General features: G+C 44.0%; 1 protein-coding gene across 1 annotated transcript; it reads right to left on the bottom strand.

The window, feature by feature from the left end:
* Positions 1–1154: 1154 nt before the first annotated feature.
* On the bottom strand, positions 1155–21521 carry LOC138967653 (fizzy-related protein homolog). Its single transcript, XM_070340289.1, has 14 exons — positions 21413–21521; positions 19837–19926; positions 19033–19137; positions 15918–16049; positions 15562–15621; positions 14678–14779; positions 9907–10062; positions 8684–8749; positions 8096–8201; positions 7552–7673; positions 6376–6672; positions 5374–5478; positions 5015–5107; positions 1155–4560 (listed from the first exon to the last, which is right to left on the bottom strand). The coding sequence occupies exons 2-14, from the start codon at positions 19906–19908 to the stop codon at positions 4519–4521; spliced, it is 1458 nt and encodes a 485-aa protein (XP_070196390.1). The 5' UTR covers positions 19909–19926; positions 21413–21521; the 3' UTR covers positions 1155–4518.
* Positions 21522–21539: the final 18 nt, after the last annotated feature.

Genomic DNA, 21539 nt, shown 5'->3' with positions numbered 1-21539 from the left:
GAACTCTGCGATAGTGTAACCTCCCTTGCATCAAGCTGACAAAGGGTTGTCTTTGATTCATATATGAATTTGATTCAATAATGCATGACATCTTTCACTAACATCTTTTCAACCTTTAATGATGAGCCTCAAAACAATACACTTGCAGATTCGTGTTTACGGTAATCGTAGATGTAGCCTGATATTTTTGTTTGTGTGGATGCTGGTACTGCATACTTGCACTTCTCGGCATCACACACATAATGTGTGTTGTGTGTGTATAAACATAACAAAGTGAGAGGGTGAAACCTTTGCACTAATCTCATTCTGCGGTGGAGGGAACTATGTTGGCTTGAATAGCAACTCGTGTAATAACACTTGCCAAATATACAGGCATAGACCTGACTTTGGTTTGTGAAAAACGGATTGTGCAAGCACATGATAGTGTGTGGGTGTCCACGCGTTCAAATGTGTGAAAATAACAACAGGCAAATGAACGGGAGAGAGAGAGTTAACACCCAGACAGATATAAAAATAAATACAGACAGATATAACATACACAGACAGGTATATAACATACACATCTTTATCCTACATACGTGAGAGAGACACTCGTGAGATAATAATCGTTCAAATCACCCGTGTGTATATCATGTAAATGAGGTCATGTCAAGCAAGTCTGGCAGGGACCCGTTTTTTCACTGCTTATGATGCCAAAGTCACCGAGACAAACGTCATTATAGAAAACAAAAAATTGCCCTGGCTAATTACCCTCGATGAATTGTTAGAACTAACACGTCACGCCACACTTCAAGAGTGACGTTTCTTTGCTTTGACGTAATAGATTGCACGAGGCTTAAGAAGAGATTGAGGTTCCAAAACAAGCGTCTTCAATTTAGCTGCCTCGACTGCAGGACATTTTCATTAAAATACACGTAAGTACAGTATGTAGGATAAACAGAATACTACATGACTTGCTGTTTCGTACCAGATTTACACTCGTTGCTTTTTCAAATAGTGAACAGCTCGCTTTCGCTCGCAGTTCAATATTTTTAAAAAAAACTCGGGTAAATCTGGTACGACACAGCAAGCCATGTATTATTCTCTATATACAGATACATCTACAGACAGATAAACCCACATCTACAGACAGATAAACGCCAAGACTAATCCAGTTGATTGTTTCATGTTTATTGTTTTGAACCATTGCAGTGGCAGTATCAACCAGGTGTTCACACAATTGGTCATTTGGCTACATACAATAGGGCCGAGGGTCACTCAGTCACTGGTCATCTACAATCTCAACACAAGTGAACACGTTTTGAACACATATTTGTAACAAGTTTTCAACACTTTGTGATATTCTATATAATTCTGCTGGCAAGAGCACAAATACTGTTCACTAGTGTTCAAAATTTGCTGCCCTACATGCCAACCGACATCAGTACCGTATTTGACGGATTACAAGACGCACCGTTTTATAAGCCGCACCCCCTGACTTTAAAAAAAAAAATTGGGACGAGCCACGTATAGGCCGCGTCACTATATTAGCCGCCGTCGAAAAAAATATAATCAGATCGTGTCAATCAATCAAAACAACCAGGCAAACGAAAGTACGGTATTTGGCGAAATCGGCTCCGAGAATAAACAAGTGAAACGAAAAAGTTTGAAGAAAAATATCACACACACACAATTTGTAACCAACACACACATGTAGTCCCGCCTGGAATAAGCTTTTTTGGGATGATTTACGACTTTTGCGCACATTTCGAGCAGACGAAAACACAACATGGCGGCTCTCGCTCTTCCAACTATCGCGAGACACAAAAAAACGAGAAATCTTGCGCGCGCAAGATCCTGATACATCCGGTGTTTCTCTGTGCGCTATCTTGTCACGACGACTTGTTGACAAACGAAGATTCGCGAAAGAAAGAGAAAAGCGCTGAGTCTTGAGTAGAGAGCTAATAAAGTACCGGTAATCGCTAATCGAGCGAAATGAAAATCCGCGGCGACTTCCATTAGGTGAATGCTATTTAAGTTTAGGTAACGTTTTAGCTGCATCTTTTTATAAGCAGCAATGCGATTTTTTTTTAAAGGTCGCGGCTTGTAGTCCGTCAAATACGGTAAGTAAAAGTTCAAAATTAATGCATCCACATTATCTGTGCCTCTTTCACTAGTGTTATATTTCTCTATTGCATTGTGTACTACGTCACAATTAATTATTATATTGTGTACAACGTGACTATGTTGGGAGAGTATTTCCCTTTTGGTATTGACAGCTTGACAAGTACAGACGTGTTGAAGAACCCACTGATGATTCAAGTCTGTATGTCTGAATGTGAACGCATCAATGCAGACAAGGAACAAAACTAGTAGAACTATGTACTTGTCACAGTGTTCAAAACGTGTTCACTTCTGTTCAGAGTGTAGGTACATACATACAATAGGACGGTGGGTCACTCACAGTCACGCTCACTTCACATTACATTAGTGACTACAATTTACTGGCAGTGGACAAACATTTCAACCACTCTATCATCAGGTGAGATATCTGTGTCCAGGAACTTGTCACAATGTTTTCATTCCCTTAACAACAACGTTGCCTCATTGCACGGTCAGCTGACAGCTAGTGATGCTAATCGCACATCAGACACACAGCTGGAATAATGCCACAGAGATAACAATTAGAAATCAAAATGACCAGCTCCCTCACAATCAACATTGTGGACTGGCATGTTTCTCCTAGATTTTAACCAAATGATCGAACTACAGGGAAAAATCCCACACATAAACTTGATATTTTTGAATAACTGAACAGAAGGCAGAGAAGTTTCAAGTCTTACCTACTCTACCACTATATGTACTGGCACACTCACAAAACTAAAGAATGTTCGTAGCCGCTCCAACATTTCAGTACTGTCCTATCAAATGAACCAATCAAAAATCGTGATCACGTCAGAACTGCCCAAACCTTGAGGAACACTTATGAGTCATGTTGAAAAGACATTTGTTACAAGTCTACCGAGTTAGTTTTTTTTTAAAGAGATCTGCGATTTATTTCCCTTGGCCTTGCATAGAATAAAGGGGAACTTTTCTAAAAATTCTTTTTTTCTTCATTTATGTCTTTATAGCTGAATAACTTATTATTCCACTATAATTATTTCCTTTTTAAACAACTCAAAATGATTCTTGCATGTAAAAACCAAGTCGCGTTAAAATGGATAACAATAACAAGTAAAAATAGAAAATCATGAAGATAAATAACCTTGGAAAGATTTATGAAAAGGATTCTTACTCTTGTTTCCTGTAATTTAAACACAGAAAATGTAGGCCCTGATGCCATTGTGATAGAAAAGGAGAACAGCATGGTACAAACCATTTCCTTTATTACAAATCAGTCAAAAGTACAAGTGTTACCTAAAAGTGTGCATACAACTGATGAAGTCTTCAAGGAATAACAGCCTATAGTAACAAATAAATGGCCCATCATTAGACTACCGTTTACCATGGACTACAAAAAGTGACACCAAATCTTCAAAACTCTTGTGATTGAATTAAGAACCCATAGCTTACAAAGCCAGAATAACAACATGCTTCACATTGGAGAAAACAAGCACAAAAACAAATAAGAAAAACAGTTGTGCCTCATTCCAAAGCTTAACAAAATGCTGCGGTGTAAACTCAACACCATGTTTACTTAAAACCAGGGCATGATCCATTCCAATCACATAAAAAAAAAAAGGCAAGAGAATACAGACCTACACCGACCTCTAAATGACCCCAGACCACGCCTTACCCGGTTATAATACAATCCCAGCTCTCACTCACAATGTCTGCACAATATGCTACGCCTTTGTCCTTCTCACCTGACTGCCCACGTCTCAAACAGTCACAATCAGCGCTACACAGCAACATTGACCTTAACTCTGGTACCCTGTCAGTTGTGACATGACACGGACAACTGCCAGAAGCCTTGGTGTCACGTCCACTTTGGCGAGATGGGTGGCTGATAACATAGCGCCTGAACAGGACAAAGGAGAGTGAGAGATGCTGCCACTATGTTAACTGTTGATGAAGCCTTGAAAGGCAGACTCGGCATCTTTTGCCGCAGCACCAGCCCTCATAGCAAGGTTGCTTCGTCATCAGTTGTTCTCTCCCCAGTTCTCACGTGACCCCTTTGGTTTTCATCAAGCCAAAATTCTTCACCAACCGCTCCAGTGATAAACCTCTGCTTTTACCCTGACACAGCCATGTCGTAGTTTTTGTTTGTTTTTTTTTAATAAATTTTCTTTGCTTCTGTTCAGCCTCTCATCTTGCTTCCTCACAATTGGGTCGGGATGCATCCCATGAGCATCCCATATTGCACTCTTGTTCGGCGGAATCTTGACAGTTTATAGTGTGCACCGATCACCAAACCAATACACACACATACTGTCCCAACTACACACACACGTCTCACACATCACAAGCTAACACGCAGTCACGGCCACACTCTCACACACTCAGTGGTGCACACATCACACGCTCAGCCTGCTGCCTTTACCGGATACGCGTGAAGAGATTCAACACAGATTTGGACTCCTGCAAAAGAGAGAAACCAACATTGAACACACCTGGAAACAGAAAACACAAGAGATCTATTTCATGCGTCCATTCAAACACTTTGCTTCTTGACATTTCTGTTAAGACAATCACTAAGATCGCAATTTCTTCATTATTAACTCTTACACCTTTCTACTCTACAAAATGAATTCGCTACAACCCTCGTTCAACACTCCCAGCAAGCCAACAATGGAGTCTATCCAACCATCAGAAATGCACCAGCATACACAACAGCAGTCTCTTGCAAGACGGGTCTCTACAGAGCTGTGTCAACATCAACGGGGCAATCCTTGCGTCTCTTGCAAGACGGGTCTCTACAGAGCTGTGTCAACATCAACGGGGCAATCCTTGCGTCTCTTTTCACACACACACACACGTAACAAGTCAACTGTTCCTAAAGAAAAGTAGAAGAGCAGCCAGAGTGGAGACTTACTTTTGTGGACCTAGTTTTACTGAAGACATTCCAGAATCGCAGCGTCTCGTCCCCTGCCCCTGTGACAATGGCTTCTCCGTCTGGAGACATGGCCTGCAACACACGTCATGGAACCGTCGTCATAGCAACAAGACAAATCCTTCGTCATCATACCAACAAGACAAATCATTCATTTTTAACTATGGATAATGTCATGGAACCGTTGTCATTCCAACAAGACAAAGCATTCACTTTTGATTGAAGACTTTCACTTTGTATTTTGTAACCACTCTCTCCTAAATGTGCTTATCAAGTACTGCAACCCGTCTCTCAGTTGGTCAGTTATGTTTTTTGTCTATGATAAGAGAAGTTTGACTTACCAAGTATAGCACCCGATAGGAGTGACCGGTCAGCTTAGCTATCTGTACCAATGAGGGATATTTCCACAGCAAGATTTGGTTCTGGGAATAGCCATGGGTGCTGACCTGCAAGGAAGCCAAGTTGACAGTCACAACACAAATCACTTCAGTGTCACACCACAAATCACTTCAGTGTCACACCACAAATCACTTCAGTGTCACACCACAAATCACTTCAGTGTCACACCACAAATCACTTCAGTCTTTCAGTCAAAGTCACTCATTTCAAACACAGATTGGATTGAAAATTCACTGCATCCTGAATGAAAGCATCAATGATGAAACAGGGACAGAACAAGCCATACAACAAACAGCACCATCTTACTGTGGTTCAATCATCTCTAAGTCACCCACTTCACCTCAGCCACTACACCCAGACACACATCAAATGTCACCTGGGTATAAACCAACACTTAATGAACCAAAGTGCAGCAAGGCACTAAGTAATACTGTACCATAAAATCTCAACCTTTTTTTCACACAGACATCCTCAAGTGTAAAGCAATGTGCCAGTCAAATGATCAGTACACAAATACTGGTGCCAAACACTGTGCCGACCAATCTCACAGTCTGTGCCGGTGTACAGAGTGTGTGATGACCGATCTCAGTGTATGCCTTTATCCCTCCTCCACGATGACACCACTCTTAGACTGTGCAAGTCTGTGGTCCTTCACAGCACGGTGCAAGTCTGTGGTCCTTCACAGCACGGTGCATGACGCAGACAACTCACCAGTTCCTTGGAGTGTTTGGACACACACACGTAACCAATGAAGTGCTTTGTGCAATGAACGAGATGACTTACTATAGTGGAGCTTGTGTTACTGAACACATTCCAGAAGAGATCGCCCACTCACCAGTTCCTTGGAGTGTTTGGACACACACACATAACCAATGAACTGCTCTATGCAGTGAACGTGGGGACCTTAATTTACTGAAGACAATTGAGAAGAGAAGACAACTCACCAGTTCGTTGGAGTGTTTTGACCAGGCCAGGTTGCAGACCTGAGAGCCGGTGTCCACACACTGCAGGGGTTGACCGGTCAGCGTGTTCCAGAAGCGAACGCAGCGGTCAGCAGTGCCGCCCCCTGAGGCCAGCAGGCCGTGTTGGTGAGGTGACCAGGCGATGGCCTTGACCGCGGCCTGGTGGTCAGTGTAGGTCTGCACGGGGCCGGTGTTGGTCAGGTTCCACACAAACAGCTTGTTGTCGTTGCCCCCTGACGCTAGGTGCTGGTGGTCCGGCGACCACTTCAAACCACACACCTGTCATCACAACCATACACACGTCATGACAACCAAACACATCAATGCACACTGACCTCACCACAACAGTTTGAAGCCCCACTCCGCCTTGTGAAAACAGTGTTCCTCACCATCTCACCCTGGTCAGGCTTACATGTGATACGACCACCCCTCCACTTGGTCACATGTGAAACGACCACCCCTCCACTTGGTCACATGTGATACGACCACCCCTCCACTTGGTCACATGTGATACGACCACCCCTCCACTTGGTCACATGTGATACGACCACCCCTCCACTTGGTCACATGTGATACGACCACCCCTCCACTTGGTCACATGTGATACGACCACCCCTCCACCTGGTCACATGTGATACGACCAGCCCTCCACTTGGTCACATGTGACACGACCACCCCCCACTTGGTCACATGTGATACGACCACCCCCCACCTGGTCACATGTGATACGACCACCCCTCCACTTGGTCACATGTGATACGACCACCCCTCCACTTGGTCACATAACACAAATGAACAGCCTGGGTGGTCTCTGTGCACAGTGGTATTTTCTTAAGAACTAATCTTGCAAAAGGCACTGGTGTTTTCCTGAGGCGGAGTGGGCCTTTAACTGTATTCATATCTTCACAAGCTCTACCATAAGGAGGTTAAACAGAAACATGATTTCATGTTCAGAGCAGTAGTATGGACGTTACATAGAACTTGAAATGGAAACCCTTATCACATTCTGTCCCCAAAACAACTGCTGCTGTTTTTCATAAAACAGCAAAAACCTGAGAGGCATTACACAGAGCCAGTTCTAAGGTCATCACTGGACTGGCCTTGGCAAAACCACCAATCTATCTCTTCACGGCGCACAGATGGTGTCCAACAACTGACCTCTTGTTTGTGTCCGGCTAGTTTTCGTTCGGGCACTATGGAGGGTGTTCTGACGTCGCGCTGGAGGATCAAGCGATCTCTGCTCCCCGAGGACAGGACGTCCCCATTCCAGGCCAGGGCACCTGCAAGGTCAAGCACACCTAGTGTTAATTACTAATCCTAATTAAAAGACAATTCTAACAATTGTGAAACACTCCAACTTTCAAACAGCCTAAAAGACAAGGATCCAAGAACACAAGACAGATAGGACCAAGGTAGAAAGATTGCTGAACAAGCTTTGATTGGCCTTGCTGCCAGTAGTTTGACCAGTTGACAACCCAGAACACCACACTCATCTTACATAACAAGTTCCGTATCAAGCTGGTTTGTTCCAAACATCTGACGGTCCTTTCCAATACCTCTACCAACACCTGGCCATACAGCTCAACTTTTTGTCTTGTGTCTACTCTATGCAACACCATGTTCACCACGCTCTCCGTGCACACGCTGGTACACACACTGACACACCATAAACACAGCGTCCAAACAAGGACTGTGTACTGACCGACTCTGGCGCCGTGGCCCTCCAAGGTGGTCAGTTTCTTGTTGACCGCCACGTCCCAGATCTGGACATAGCCTTTGTGAGTGCCCACCGCCACCTGGCTGCCCTGCTGTGATCGCCAAACACACACGCTTCACAGTTAATATCATTATCAAGTAGCACTTTACCAACACATATACATACTCCCACTTCAATCTTTCAAACAACTTGCAGTCATCTCCGTATGTGAGTGAAGTTTAAGGTCTCCCCCTATCATTGTTGCATATGTTCAGAATTAACAAAGCAGAACCTTTCTTTCTAACAACAACAAAAAAGTTCAAACACAAGTCATACGCTATCATCGGTTTTTCCTTTACAAATGTATGCCTGTCTCTGATCTTAAAATTTAATAACTTTGATGAACATGTATGAGGGAATGTGAAACTCATTAGCTGATCAATACACTTTTGTCTTCACTTCCATAATTATGTACATGCTTGCAATTGGTTACTGTGAAGTTTTTTCAAATTCTGTTCGCTTTCCCAGAATACACACGTCCTCACATAGCAACTCTCTCTCTCTCTCGCTTCAAGTTGAGAAGTAGCAGCTTACCCTCTCTGACCATGAAACTGACGTCACTGTGTCACCATCCGTGGAGAGGTCGCATAGCCGTGTTACCTGTTCAACACACACACCCTTCAAGGTCATTCTAAATCAAACGCAGGAAACCTCGATTTACCAAACAAGTTGACACAACTAAATAGCATTTTAAAGCTAAATGACAACATATTAGTAATACTCAATTAGAACAAGAAGGGCAAAGCCCATACGACTCACATGCTTGACCTTGACCTTTACAGCAATGACATCATACACTAAGAACTGCTTTACACATTTTTCCTACCAACAAGGTCAAGGTCATCCAACACAAAGCTGTTAATTCAAGACATAGGAAGTACAATGGTGCTTATTGGCTCTTTCTACCATGAGATATGGTTACTTTTAGTGGTTCACTACCTTATTTTGGTCACATTTCATAAGGGTCAAAGTGACCTTGACCTTGATCATATGTGACCAAATGTGTCTCATGATGAAAGCATAACATGTGCCCCACATAATTTTTAAGTTTGAAACAGTTATCTTCCATAGTTCAGGGTCAAGGTCACTTCAAAATATGTATACAATCCAGCTTTGAAGAGCTCCTGTGACCTTGACCTTGAAGCAAGGTAAACCAAACTGGTATCAAAAGATGGGGCTTACTTTGCCCTATATATCATATATAGGTGAGGTATTGAATCTCAAAAACTTCAGAGAAAATGGGAAAAATGTGAAAAATAGCTGTTTTTTAGGCAACATTTATGGCCCCTGCGACCTTGACCTTGAAGCAAGGTCAAGATGCTATGTATGTTTTTTGGGGCCTTGTCATCATACACCATCTTGCCAAATTTGGTACTGATAGACTGAATAGTGTCCAAGAAATATCCAACGTTAAAGTTTTTCGGACGGACGGACGGACGGACGGACGACTCGGGTGAGTACATAGACTCACTTTTGCTTCGCATGTGAGTCAAAAAGGCTACGAAACCCAAAGGAAAGTCCAGAAAATAGCAACATACTTCATATCACAATCATCTTTTGTACAGAGAGTCAAAGGACACACTCAAAATCTCAGACCAAAATCAATCAAATTTTGCTTGTTGTTGACTAATGTTCAGCTCACTCCCACAAAACAAGCAAGAGAAAGTGCCGTTTTTCCAATTGCTAGCCAAAGAAAGGTGGGAGCACCAGCGCAGTGCTGGGCTGAATGCGGTATGCATGGCGGAGAGTCCACTGACCTGACTGGTGCAGGCACTCCACAGGTAGACGGAGGTGCCCAGTCCCACACTCAGCACATTCTGTGAGGACCAGTCCACCAGGTTCAGGTAGAAGTCGTCCTGCAGCTCAGGGGCATCCAGCACTTTGAACGGGATCTTGGAGATCTTGCGCACAGCCTGTAACACACGGCACAGATGGTTAATACTAGGGGAAGGACAACCAAACCATTCTTCCCTTTCAAGTTGAGGTGTGGTTATGACTATCCAGGGGGTGCGTGTTTAAGAAAAAGGGGGACGCCACCACTGTACAGAATGCGCAGCGAATTGCATGGGTGGGAGCCCAAAATGTTGCCAGGACTGAACATTTTGGAAGGCCGGGGTCCAGGGGCCCAAAGGCTCCAGCGGGGTGCAGGGGCAGCGCCCTTGCTGGGGGGTCCATGGGGGCAGCGCCCCCCAGCCGAAAATGAATTTTAGCATTTTAGGGAAGGTTTAGGTGGCCTCTCCCGACTTGTAAATTGTAGAAGAAACAAGCTTTTTGGAGATGCATAATATATACATCTTGTAAACTTGAAGGTTTTTGTAACTGACCAGCTGAAAATTAATGTTAGCATTTCATGATTGTTGAACCATAGCTTGAACCAAATGAGAATCAAGTTTCAAGTCAGTTTCTTCAAAAGGGCTAACTGCTCAGGTTATAAAAGAAGAAGGTTTAGACAAAAACAGAAACCGCCAGAGTTATATCCCTTGCTAATGCTATACAGTCTTCTGGTGCTGCTTTTCAATTCATCATTTCAGGAGTTATATTCTAAAATTATTGTTGAATCATAGCTTAAATTGAAAGAGAAATATGTTTAAATTAAGTGTGTTTCACTTGCAAATTTCTAAAGGACTCAATGTATCAGAAGGTATACCACTGGTTCACAGATCAGGAATGCAAAATTTTTATACCACACCACTGAAGGTCACTGAATCCCTGCAAGTGGGGTATATAAAGTTGTGGGTGAGCCGAGTTTTCAAATAGATACAGTAGAACTCCCCCTTAGCGACCCCCCCGTTTACGACCACCCCCTTTTTACGACCGATTTTGCTACCACAGATGCATTCTACTATATAATGAACCCCCAGTGAACGACTCACCCCAAAACGCGACTTACGACCGAGCTTTGGGGGATGAATTACGACTTTCGCGCATTTTTAGTCGAGCAGACGAAAACAATACACGGCTGCTCTCGCTCCTCGAACTATCGCGAGACGAAAAATAAACGGAATCTCGCGCACGATAGATAGCTAATCAAGTAATTGGTAATCGAGCGAAGTGGCAATCCGCGGTGACCTCCTTAGAAGTCGGGAAGACGCAATCCTGTGTATCGTCAAGGATAATGACCCAAAACGCGACTTACGAACGCCGGCCGGACGGACGGACGGACGACTCGGGTGAGTACATAGACTCACTTTTGCTTCGCATGTGAGTCAATAAAAACGAAATCTCGCGCGCGCGAGATCCTGATACATCCGGTTTTTCTCTGCACGCTATCTTGTCACGACGACTTGTTGACAAAAAAGATTCGCGAAAGAAAAAGAAAAGCGCCGACTCTTGAGTAGAGAGCTAATAAAGTAATCGCTAAACGAGCGAAGTGGCAATCCGCGGCGACTTCCTTGGGAGTCGGGAATACGCAAATCCTGTGTATCGTCAAGGATAATGACTCGGTGTTATCAAGATGGCGAGAAGGATAGCGAAGCGAAAGTACGCAAAGAGAGGTGCTTGTCCGAAGACCTCAACAATCGTGGTCAAGTTTAGCGACGCAAGGCGACAAATCATTCATATGAGCGGAAAGATGATTTGGGAGAAAAGTCGTTATGCTTTCTATCGAGTTAGGACATTCGGATTTTTATTGGTTGCGCCACAATGTCAAATGTGCTTCACTCAGCGGGGAGCGAGTATTACGCCATGAGTAAATTTTTTTTGAAATTTTGAGTTCAAGTTGTTCTGCTGTAATGTGTTTGGGTGTGTGTGTTTTGATATGACAGTAAACTGCAACTGTGTGTTTGTGTGTAAACATGACAGTATATAACAGTACATACACTGCAACCAAATTCATGACCGACCGGCCAAAAACTCAAACCCCCCTTTTAAGACCCCCCCCCCCCCCTTTTTACAACATCATTTTCAAGTTTTTTCCAAAGTCGTAAACAGGGGGTTCTACTGTAGCAACTAAGATGCCACAGGATGACATGACATTGCTGCTCCCTACAATTTGGTATTGGTGAAAGGTAGTTGACCTTCTGTTCACAGAAGAGTGTAAACAACAGCTGCCAGGGATTAACAAAAAAAGTATAAAAAAATCAAAAATTCTTCTAGGGACGGAAATCCGCCAGGGACGGAAGAAATCCCACCCTTGGAATTGTGTAAGACACGGGTGACATGGTCAGCTGAGGGGACAAGTCACAACCACACCCCGCTTTGCAACATTCTTTCCTTCAAGGCTGCCCCCCTTTGAGACTTCTGGTCCCACATTTTCTGTCCACAACATGTGTATATTTACCTCCTGTTTCACACTACATTTACCAATACTAACATTTTCAGGAAGCACTGTGATGCACGGTGCAATGCCAACAACTAACGGTGTAATGACCATACAACAACTAACGGTGTAACGACCATACAACAACTAACGGTGTAACGACCATACAACTAACGGTGTAACGACCATACCACAACTAACGGTGTAACGACCATACAACAACTAACGGTGTAACGACCATACAACAACTAACGGTGTAACGACCATACCACAACTAACGGTGTAACGACCATACAACTAACGGTGTAACGACCATACAACAACTAACGGTGTAACGACCATACAACAACTAACGGTGTAACGACCATACAACAACTAACGGTGTAACGACCATACAACAACTAACGGTGTAACGACCATACCACAACTAACGGTGTAACGACCATACAACAACTAACGGTGTAACGACCATACAACAACTAACGGTGTAACGACCATACCACAACTAACGGTGTAACGACCATACCACAACTAACGGTGTAACGACCATACAACAACTAACGGTGTAACGACCAAACAACAACTAACGGTGTAACGACCATACAACAACTAACGGTGTAACGACCATACAACAACTAACGGTGTAACGACCATACAACAACTAACGGTGTAACGACCATACAACAACTAACGGTGTAACGACCATACAACAACTAACGGTGTAACGACCATACAACAACTAACGGTGTAACGACCATACAACTAACGGTGTAACGACCATACAACTAACGGTGTAACGACCATACAACAACTAACGGTGTAACGACCATACAACAACTAACGGTGTAACGAACATACGACAACTAACGGTGTAACGACCATACGACAACTAACGGTGTAACGACCATACAACAACTAACGGTGTAACGACCATACAACAACTAACGGTGTAACGACCATACCACAACTAACGGTGTAACGACCATACAACAACTAACGGTGTAACGACCATACAACAACTAACGGTGTAACGACCATACAACAACTAACGGTGTAACGACCATACAACAACTAACGGTGTAACGACCATACAACAACTAACGGTGTAACGACCATACCACAACTAACGGTGTAACGACCATACAACAACTAACGGTGTAACGACCATACCACAACTAACGGTGTAACGACCATACCACAACTAACGGTGTAACGACCATACAACAACTAACGGTGTAACGACCATACAACAACTAACGGTGTAACGACCATACAACAACTAACGGTGTAACGACCATACAACAACTAACGGTGTAACGACCAAACAACAACTAACGGTGTAACGACCATACAACAACTAACGGTGTAACGACCATACAACAACTAACGGTGTAACGAACATACGACAACTAACGGTGTAACGACCATACCACAACTAACGGTGTAACGACCATACAACAACTAACGGTGTAACGACCATACAACAACTAACGGTGTAACGACCATACAACAACTAACGGTGTAATGACCATACAACAACTAACGGTGTAACGACCATACAACAACTAACGGTGTAACGACCATACAACTAACGGTGTAACGACCATACAACAACTAACGGTGTAACGACCATACAACAACTAACGGTGTAACGACCATACAACAACTAACGGTGTAACGACCATACAACAACTAACGGTGTAACGACCATACAACAACTAACGGTGTAACGACCATACAACAACTAACGGTGTAACGACCATACAACAACTAACGGTGTAACGACCATACAACAACTAACGGTGTAACGACCATACAACAACTAACGGTGTAACGACCATACAACAACTAACGGTGTAACGACAATACAACAACTAACGGTGTAACGACCATACAACAACTAACGGTGTAACGACCATACAACAACTAACGGTGTAACGACCATACAACAACTAACGGTGTAACGACCATACAACAACTAACGGTGTAACGACAATACAACAACTAACGGTGTAACGACCATACAACCACTAACGGTGTAACGACCATACAACAACTAACGGTGTAACGACCATACCATACTGGCCACCCGTGCATTCAGTCATGGATAAGTAGTTAACATACCAGGTGCAGCACAGGTCTTCCCTCAATCAACCGTTTGCTTTTGACCCGCCACTCACTGTCAGCACTGACAAGACACGTTTAATATAATAAATGAATAGGACAACATAGTGACAAGCAACAAGAAGAAATGTTCAAACAGCGCTTACCTTGCGAGGAGAACGCAGCAACTTCTGACTCTTGCTGCCGACGGGGGACAAGGAGTAGGGGGAATAATCACAGCCATCAGCACAGCGTCGCGGTGTGTGGTACTGCACACAAAACACACTTGGTTACACACATTCTCTCACCATAACACATAAATCCACACAATTGGCCGTGGGGAAAGAGAGAAACAGGAGTGCGGACCGAATGGGAAAGCTGGCTGATTTTTCCCATGTTTAAAACTTGTTTGATAGTGCAGTCAAGAAAAAAGGATTTCCTTTCCTTACATAGGAGCTGCAATGGAGAACTTATTCAATGTTCTTACCTGCATGACTATTAAACGTACACTCCACTTTGCAAAATACTGCACACATTCAGTCTGTACAACAATACTAGCAAACACTCCACTTTGCAAAATACTGCACAGATTCAGTCTGTACAACAATACAAGTAAACACTCCACTTTGCAAAATACTGCACACATTCAGTCTGTACAACAATACTAGTAAACACTCCACTTTGCAAAATACTGCACAGATTCAGTCTGTACAACAATACAAGTAAACACTCCACTTTGCAAAATACTGCGCACATTCAGTATCTGTACAACAATACAAGTAAACACTCCACTTTGCAAAATACTGCACACATTCAGTCTGTACAACAATACAAGTAAACACTCCACTTTGCAAAATACTGCACACATTCAGTCTGTACAACAATACTAGCAAACACTCCACTTTGCAAAATACTGCACAGATTCAGTCTGTACAACAATACAAGTAAAGTAAAGAGCAGTATAAAAACAGCTGTTTACCAGCCACGGTTTGCGAAGCAAAACAACTTTAAATGATGTAAATAATGCAAGTCCAAGCAACTCTCTACTCACCCTAAATAAGTTTCGAGTTTCTTTCGGGTACAGCACTTTCCGCTCCTCAACTTGCACCTCCTGCAAAAAGATGTCACACAGTAAGAACAAGGTCACACTTACAACAATGCTGACCAAGAAACACGAAGAGAAGTCTGGCTGAAAATCCTATGTCAAGACCACCACTTTAACTATGAGATAATACATAAATCAGATGTACAAATAAGGAAGCAGTCATGGTAGAAATTGAGCTCATATCTCATCATATTAATACTTCTTCTTTATATTTTTTGGTCACTTGGCAACGGAATCATCATATTCATAACGACTGTTGACAGCAACACACACCGAGTTAGCGTTGTTAGAAATATTCTCACCTTTAGATCTTCGATTCCGGCGGACAGCAATTCATTTTTCAACAAACAAGAGTAGGCAAGCCCGTCTTTGGCACTGTCGCTGTTTGCATCCTTGGCCTTCCTGGTGGTGGTGGGGGTCTGGGCTGTGTTGTCCTGCACAACACACACACACTGGTTGAAACCTCTGCACACTGGGTGTAACCACACACACACTGGTTCAAACCTCTGCACACTGGGTGTAACCACACACACACTGGTTCAAACCTCTGCACACTGGGTGTAACCACACACACACTGGTTGAAACCTCTGCACACTGGGTGTAACCACACACACACACACTGGTTGAAACCTCTGCACACTGGGTGTAACCACACACACACACACTGGTTGAAACCTCTGCACACTGGGTGTAACCACACACACACACACACTGGTTCAAACCTCTGCACACTGGGTGTAACCACACACACACTGGTTGAAACCTCTGCACACTGGGTGTAACCACACACACACACACACTGGTTGAAACCTCTGTACACTGGGTGTAACCACACCCACACACTGGTTGAAACCTCTGCACACTGGGTGTAACCACACACACACACACTGGTTGAAACCTCTGCACACTGGGTGTAACCACACACACACTGGTTCAAACCTCTGCACACTGGGTGTAACCACACACACACTGGTTGAAACCTCTGCACACTGGGTGTAACCACACACACACTGGTTGAAACCTCTGCACACTGGGTGTAACCACACACACACACACACTGGTTCAAACCTCTGCACACTGGGTGTAACCACACACACACACACACTGGTTGAAACCTCTGCACACTGGGTGTAACCACACACACACACACACTGGTTGAAACCTCTGCACACTGGGTGTAACCACACACACACACTGGTTGAAACCTCTGCACACTGGGTGTAACCACACACACACACTGGTTGAAACCTCTGCACACTGGGTGTAACCACACACACACACACACTGGTTCAAACCTCTGCACACTGGGTGTAACCACACACACACACACACTGGTTCAAACCTCTGCACACTGGGTGTAACCACACACACACACACACTGGTTGAAACCTCTGCACACTGGGTGTAACCACACACACACACACACACTGGTTGAAACCTCTGCACACTGGGTGTAACCACACACACACACTGGTTGAAACCTCTGCACACTGGGTGTAACCACACACACACACTGGTTGAAACCTCTGCACACTGGGTGTAACCACACACACACACTGGTTCAAACCTCTGCACACTGGGTGTAACCACACACACACACTGGTTGAAACCTCTGCACACTGGGTGTAACCACACACACACACTGGTTCAAACCTCTGCACACTGGGTGTAACCACACACACACACACACTGGTTGAAACCTCTGCACACTGGGTGTAACCACACACACACACACACTGGTTGAAACCTCTGCACACTGGGTGTAACCACACACACACACACTGGTTGAAACCTCTGCACACTGGGTGTAACCACACACACACACTGGTTCAAACCTCTGCACACTGGGTGTAACCACACACACACTGGTTGAAACCTCTGCACACTGGGTGTAACCACACACACACACACTGGTTCAACCCTCTGCACACTGGGTGTAACCACACACACACACTGGTTCAAACCTCTGCACACTGGGTGTAACCACACACACACACTGGTTGAAACCTCTGCACACTGGGTGTAACCACACACACACACTGGTTGAAACCTCTGCACACTGGGTGTAACCACACACACACACACACACTGGTTGAAACCTCTGCACACTGGGTGTAACCACACACACACACACACTGGTTGAAACCTCTGCACACTGGGTGTAACCACACACACACACACTGGTTGAAACCTCTGCACACTGGGTGTAACCACACACACACACTGGTTGAAACCTCTGCACACTGGGTGTAACCACACACACACACTGGTTGAAACCTCTGCACACTGGGTGTAACCACACACACACACTGGTTGAAACCTCTGCACACTGGGTGTAACCACACACACACACTGGTTGAAACCTCTGCACACTGGGTGTAACCACACCCACACACTGGTTGAAACCTCTGCACACTGGGTGTAACCACACACACACACACACTGGTTGAAACCTCTGCACACTGGGTGTAACCACACACACACACACACTGGTTCAAACCTCTGCACACTGGGTGTAACCACACACACACACACTGGTTGAAACCTCTGCACACTGGGTGTAACCACACACACACACTGGTTGAAACCTCTGCACACTGGGTGTAACCACACACACACTGGTTGAAACCTCTGCACACTGGGTGTAACCACACACACACACACTGGTTCAACCCTCTGCATGTTCCCCACAGTTGCCTTTACTTGCCATTATATTCCACTTACAAACAAACATCGCTTCATCAACCCACTCAACAGAATTTGACTCTTTTCCTTACCCCATCCCTGTCACAATTTTAACATACATATCCTTCAGATATTATTATTGTGTAGCAACACCAGCCTAAAACTTGAACTGGAAGGAACAACCCGTTTGCAAATTGGGCATAACCTGATGACACAGCCTTGACGCAACACAGGCTTAGGCAGGGATATAGCTCAGTTGGTAGCGCGCTGGATTTGTATTCAGTTGGCCGCTGTCAGCGTGAGTTCGATCCCAGGTTCGGTGGAAATTTATTTCAGAGTCAACTTTGTGTGCAGACTCTCTTCGGTGTCCGAACTCTCCCCCCCCCCCCCCCCCCCCCCCCCCCCCCCCCCGTGTACACTACATTGGGTGTGCACGTTAAAGATCCCACGATTGACAAAAGGGTCTTTCCTGGCAAAATTGCTTAGGCACAGTTAATAATTGTCTACCTATACCCGTGTGACTTGGAATAATAGGCCGTGAAAGGTAAATATGCGCCGAAATGGCTGCAATTACTGGCCGTATAAAATTTCATCTCACACGGCATCACTGCAGAGCGCCTAGAACTGTACCCACGGAATATGCGCCATATAAGCCTCATTGATTGATTGATTGATTGACCTGAAGCAACACCACACATTTGGTCATTTGACAATTACAACCTTAGGCTTACCTGAAGCAAGTCAAAGTTGATATGCCAGCAAGCACTTGTGCGTGTAGGTATGAATCGGTCACCGTAGATCTTTTTGTTGGGAGAGATGACCGGACTCAAATTGGGCTGAAATTGAAACAACAGTAAGTCCACATCTTTGTCAAGTTTCAATAAACCAATTAGTTCAATTAAACTATGAAAATAGAGCGGTAAATTCCAAAGCCAGTTAAAATAAAATATATCCTGAACAAAAAAGATTAAATTCTGAGGAAAAACGGTTCCGTAAAATTAAAATGTATACGTACAGTATTGGCATAATTACTGGTATTGTACCGGTTGAAATGAAAAAATACCGGAAAAAAAATTGGCTGCCAGTCTGACCTACCGGTTGATTTTTTAGAACTACCAGTACTCTGAGTTGGACTCTAACTGGTTCCAATGACCAGCCTACCGTTTTTCCCTAAAGTTTGCGTACCAGTTTAAAAAAATACTAGCGCAATCACTGATGTATTTAAGTATTAAATTTGACATAAATACAATTAGATACCCTGATGGCAGGGCACTTAATTCTATGCTAGATGCTAACTTAAGCTGAACGTCCTCACATGAAGTGGTTATATGCTAGAACTTAATTCTTTATTTCTAGAAGTTCCCACTTCTTGACTTGTTCTGAGTTATCACATATCAGTCATACACAACTAACATATAATTATGAGATCAACATACAAACTAAACTGTGCTATAATCTGGAAGGTAAAATCTCTGGGACAGGAAAGATATCTGGGGACGTGTCAAGTTGCTGAGACAGAATTGTGCAGCACTCACCGATCCATAGGGTGACATGGTCATGGGGCCATTGTGCTGACGTAGCAATCTCTTCTCATAATCCGGGTCCATCTCTCAGGGAGAGACAACCTGCAACATTTACATACACTGATTCAATACTGAATAGACCTTTTCGGTATCTGAGCAGCTCTCACGAGATATCCGCGAGACACACTCTTTGTTATGATTTGAACGTCACGAGAACTTCGAACCTCAGCTTTTGCAGCTCACGAGAGATCGGTCACTAGGTGTACCACATGCCTTGCTATGCTTTGAAGTTTGCGAGAGCTTGGAATACCGATAGGGTCTATAGTGATACAGTAACTCAGTGAGGTCACCGAACCAGACATTGATGATTTAACTGCACGGTCCTCGGCACAGGTTAGTTTTTCAGGTTTCAATTTCAAACCTTCTGGGGCCGTTTAGGGTACTACTTTCAAGACTGGGATGTGGCCAAAAGTAGAAGCGACCGTGAGCATGGACAGATGGAGCACCAGGGGCCAGTTTGACAGGACAGCAGTGATGATCACACCAACAGTCGACCGACTAGGGTTGCTCGCCGGGCCACCGTAAAGCTCCTTTCATGAGTGAAACACTGTCACCCACGGACAAACGCAGTCAACCGACTGTACAATAATCCCTATGGCCAAGTAGAGGGTTAACCTTGGCAATATTAGCACTTCGAAATCCTTATTCAGTGATTCACACGTGAAAATGGTTGATTATGCTGAAGAAACTAGTCTCGGCCCGCCGAATAATATTAATCATGACCAAGACTTCTTGTAATTCCTTCGTGTGACGCCTAGCCCTCTTTCGCCATTATGTGACTTTTTCAAGACATTCATGTCCAACCCTGACTTCTGGATTACTGCGCCCCATGGATACACTTCGAAGAACAATCAGTGAATCACCACGCCTGGCTCAGAATCCAAACATAGTGTGAGCATTGTGTACAGCTAGTCACATTTTCTGTTGGTTTACAGCTGACTGGCATCCCCTTCATGAAAGTTGAAACCAAATTTTGTTGTTCACGATTACTCTATTTCCCTCGTTCAACTGCAGTCGACCGACTGTGTTTCTGGCTTGTAAAACTGGCCACAAATGGGCCGCTTTTCTTTTCTTTAAACTAACACGAGAGAGAGAGTGTAGTCTCTATCAGTATGTCCAAGTCACTTACTTACTGACTTAGTCAATCTGTCAGTGTCGCTGTCCGATTTTTCTTGGACTAGAAATGTAGAATAGACTATAGAGGGACTTCAAAATAACTATTTCACTGTATAAGATATCCCTTTAGATTTGCCAGAGAACCTTAAGACCAAGAAAACAATCAAGCTAACTAACAGTTACAACCACCAGTGTCAGAATGGGTGTATGGACATCAATTGACAAGTGACTGTCCATCGACACCCTTTTGCACAAAAATGGGACGGTCCAAACTGTTTCTGTTTTGGCAATGCTGGCATAATGTTCACAGTTCACTCAGTACGAATGCTCTAATAAATAGCCTAAAATACGAATTAGCTTTCCCCTTCAGTTTTTAAATTAGAGTATGAACTCCCCGTTTCAATGAACGTACCAAGCTCAGTCACAACAAAAACACAAGTCGTGGCCTAGTTTACTGTTGAAGCCATTATGGCGTCCCTCGAAGAGCATTGTGGGTAATATAGATTGCCTTTCAAAATCCCCATTTTACATTTCTTTTT

The sequence above is a fragment of the Littorina saxatilis genome, linkage group LG5 (genome assembly GCF_037325665.1).
Source record: "Littorina saxatilis isolate snail1 linkage group LG5, US_GU_Lsax_2.0, whole genome shotgun sequence".
NCBI classification, from domain to species: domain Eukaryota; kingdom Metazoa; phylum Mollusca; class Gastropoda; order Littorinimorpha; family Littorinidae; genus Littorina; species Littorina saxatilis.
Note: the sequence above shows the minus strand (reverse complement) of the source record. Positions and strands in the feature narration are given on the sequence as shown.

Excerpts from the sequence above, each read along its gene's own strand:
- LOC138967653 (XM_070340289.1), bottom strand. The coding sequence starts at position 19,908 with ATGGACCCGGATTATGAGAAGAGATTGCTACGTCAGCACAATGGCCCC. Across the intron at positions 8,750-9,906 it reads GGAGTGCCTGCACCAGTCAG|GTAACACGGCTATGCGACCT; the intron begins GTCAGTGGACTC and ends TGTGTTGAACAG. Across the intron at positions 7,674-8,095 it reads GGGCCACGGCGCCAGAGTCG|GTGCCCTGGCCTGGAATGGG; the intron begins GTCAGTACACAG and ends TTGACCTTGCAG.